At 43.6% G+C, this 3,690-nt stretch overlaps 1 protein-coding gene across 1 annotated transcript in view; it reads right to left on the bottom strand.

Annotated features, from left to right (window-relative positions):
- The window catches only part of TECTA (tectorin alpha), a 107,428-nt gene that overhangs the window by 55,589 nt on the left and 48,149 nt on the right, over positions 1-3,690 (bottom strand). Inside the window, 1 exon segment of the mRNA XM_023744715.1 lies at positions 1,196-1,256. Within this exon segment, the coding sequence (XP_023600483.1) occupies positions 1,196-1,256 (61 nt within the window).

Raw genomic sequence — 3,690 nt, forward strand, 5'->3', positions numbered from 1 at the left:
GGGTCCTGGATTGTGAGAGGGCGCAGGAGGGCCACCAACCCCACTGGTGCATGATCGGGGCTGGGAGGGACATAGGAGGTTGGCCAGCTGGGGAGGACCGTAAGAGGGTCCCAGGGTGTGTCTGGACCGTCTTGCTCAGTCCCTATCGGCTGCACCCCAGCAGCAAGCTAACCTACCAGTTTGAGCATCTACACCAGGGGTGGGCAAACTTTTTGACTCGAGGGCCACAATGGGTTCTTAAACTGGACCGGAGGCCCGGAAACAAAAGCATGGATGGAGTGTTTGTGTGAACTAATATAAATTCAAAGTAAACATCATTACATAAAAGGGGTACCGTCTTTTTTTTTTTTTTTAGTTTTATTCATTTCAAACGGGCCGGATCCGGCCCACGGGCCGTAGTTTGCCATGGCTGGTCTACTCACCTGGTGGTCAGTACACGTCATAGCAACTGTTCGAAATGGTTGACTGTCTGCCCCCTGGTAGTCAGTACACGTCATAGCGTGCGGTTGAGCGGCCCTTAGCATATCATTAGCATATTATGCTTTGATTGGTTGAACGGATGACCAGATGACTGGACACCTTAGCATATTAGGCTTTTTTATTATATAGGATATGCATAGCCCATCGACAAGGGCAATAGGGGATGAAGACCTGGGGGTGGGTGGGTTGGGGCTGGGAGGATAGGGGATAAAAGGGGGTGGAAGGGGAGACATCTATAATACTATCAACAATAAAAAAATACACATTAAAAAAACACAGGAAAATAGCAAGTGTTGGCAAAGAGTGGAGAAATTACAACCCTTGTGCACTGTTGATGGAAAGTAAAATGGCGTCACTGCTGGGGAAAACACTATGGCAGGTCCTCAAAAAATTAAAAATGGAAATTACCATATGATCCAATAATTCCACATCTAGGTATATACTAAAAATATTTGAAAAAAAGTATCTCAAAAAGATATATGTTCAGCCATGTTCATAGCATTATTCACAATAGCTAGAATGTAGAAGCAGCCCAAGTGCCCATTGATGAATGAATGGATAAACAGAATGTGGTATATGCATAAATAGAATATTATTCAGCTTTGACAAGGAAGGGAGTTCTGCATTACACTACAACATTGATGAACCTTGAGGGCATTATACGAAGTGAAATAAGCTACTCATAAAAAGACAAATACTACATGATTCCACTCACATGTAGTATCTAAAGTACTCAAGTTCGAAGAGACAGCAATTTGAACGCTGGTTACTGGGGGCTGGGAATGGAGGGCTATTGTTTAATGGGTGTGGAGTTGCAGTTTTGTAAGATGAAAAGAACTCTGGAAACGGATAGTGGTGGTGGTTGCACAATATGGACGTACTTAAGGGCAGTGAAGTGTGCACTAGAAGTGCTTATATGCATAAGTTCTGTTGTATGTACTTTATCACAGTAAAAATGCTCTATCTGTTATATCCGTGTTCATTGTGCGGTCCATCATCTTTTCATTGTTTATAACTCATTTGTGTGTCCTTTTCTGTTAACTGTCTTTCAATGACCTTTGCACATTTTGTCTTATTAAATTATGAGATATCTTTATAAAAATAGATATTTGTCATTCAGTTGTTATTAAATGTTTTTCATTTGTCATTTGACTCTGCTTTTTCAGACACGTATTTGATTGTTTTTATGATGTTTTTGACATGTAGAAATTTTAAAGTGGTCAAATTTATCAGATTTTCCCTTATGGCTTTCGGTGTTTTGCTTAGAAAAGGATATACCTACTACAAGATTACCAAACCCAACCAAACAAAAACTCCTTTGTTTTTTTCTAGTACTTTCATAACTTAAGAATTTTTTGCTTAATTTTGGTTTTGTCTGAATTTTAATTTGGAGTGAAGGGTGAAGGAGGAATTTAGCTATTTTTCTCCAATGAATTGAAATGCCACTTTATTTGATAGTAACTTCTCTTCAGTGTTTGGGCCTATTTCTATATTTTTTACCTTTTGACTGGCTGGTCTTTCTGTTCATGTTCCAGTGTTCATGACTGAAGTTCTACAATACTACATGACTGAAGTTCAACAGCTGGAGAGATGCTACCGATTTAAAGATGCCCTTTATTGTTTCAAATGTGCTGGTCCCATTTCTGCCACTAGACTATAAACTTCATATTTGATACTTCTGCTTCTTTCATGGCACCTCCACAATGCTAAGCACATGGCAGGAGGTTAATAAACATTTGATTTTTAAAGACAAACTTTGAATTACGAATACTGATTTTCTTAACCCAAATGAAGTAATGAGGGCTGAGTGGTGACAGCTCGACATCTGGACTTCCACACGGTCACAGACGTGTCTCTTCCCAGGGCCAGGGGCTGGTTTGGCCTTTGTTCCCCAGGTGGGCAGGGGGGCATGGATTCTCTGAAGAGCAATGTCGTACGGCAGAATGGACAAGGGCTTTGGAGTCGAACTGGCCTGGTCTAAGCCCTGCTCTGCCGCTAGCAGTGCCACCCTGGGCAGGTTGCTTGCCCTCTCTAAACCTCTTTTCCTCATCTGTAAAATGGGCGCAATAACATCTCCCTCATCACGTAGTTACAAGATAAAGTGAGGCCCAATTTTCAAAGCTTCTGGAACAGTGCCCGGTGCTTGCGATAGCTCCTCTTAGAGCAGTCGCTGTCGGAGGAGCAGTGGTGGTTTTCCTTTAGTTAGTCAACAGAAGCTCACTGGGCCTGCAGAGAACTATGTCAGAAAACCCCTAGTTACCAGACTCTGCAACCAGGACTCTGAAGCAGCCACTGATAAAAGGGAAAATTTAATGATATTCAACTTTTTAAAAACATATATTTTATTGATTTTTTACAGAGAGGAAGGGAGAGAGATAGAGAGTTAGAAACATCGATGAGAGAGAAACATCGATCAGCTGCCTCCTGCACACTCCCTACTGGGGATGTGCCTGCAACCAAGGTACATGCCCTTGACCGGAATCGAACCTGGGACCTTTCAGTCCGCAGGCCGATGCTCTATCCACCAAGCCAAACCGGCTAGGGCAATGATATTCAACTTTGATGACCACTGACCAGGCACCAGGCACTGGTGGCCCGGCGCAGGAGACATCCCCCCATGTAACGCCCACAGTGGCTGGTGGACACCGCCCACTCCTCATCCTCTAGACCAGTAGTCGGCAAACTGCGGCTCGCGAGCCACATGCGGCTCTTTGGCCCCTTGAGTGTGGCCATGAAGTTTCAAATCGCCCTATACGTGTGCGCTCGCACGTGGTATTTTGTGGAAGGGCCACACTCAAGGGGCTGCAGTTTGCCAATCACTGCTCTAGACCAGCGGTTCTCAACCTTTGGCTGCACATTAGAATCACCTGGGAATCTTTTTAAAATCCTGACTTCTGGGCCTCATCTCCGGAAATTCTGTTTTCTTTGTTATGTGGTGAGGCACACCTTGAGTAGGTGAGACTAGGGACTGTTTAATTAGGTGTAGGTAATCAGGTGATATAGAATCTTCTTTTGGAGTTATAGCCTGGGCGTTCACTCTGTATAATGGAGAGGGGCGGCGAATGAGGAGCTATAGGCACTCTTGTTAAATTCTTTCCAGGGTTATCTTCTTTCCGTTCTTTTTGGCCCATTGTATGGACTGTTGCTTCAAATCGCGAATGGAGAGGAACACAATTCGATTACAAGGCGTAGGGCTGGTTATCTCTATTA

The sequence above is a fragment of the Myotis lucifugus genome, unplaced genomic scaffold (genome assembly GCF_000147115.1).
Source record: "Myotis lucifugus unplaced genomic scaffold, Myoluc2.0 scaffold_484, whole genome shotgun sequence".
NCBI lineage: Eukaryota > Metazoa > Chordata > Mammalia > Chiroptera > Vespertilionidae > Myotis > Myotis lucifugus.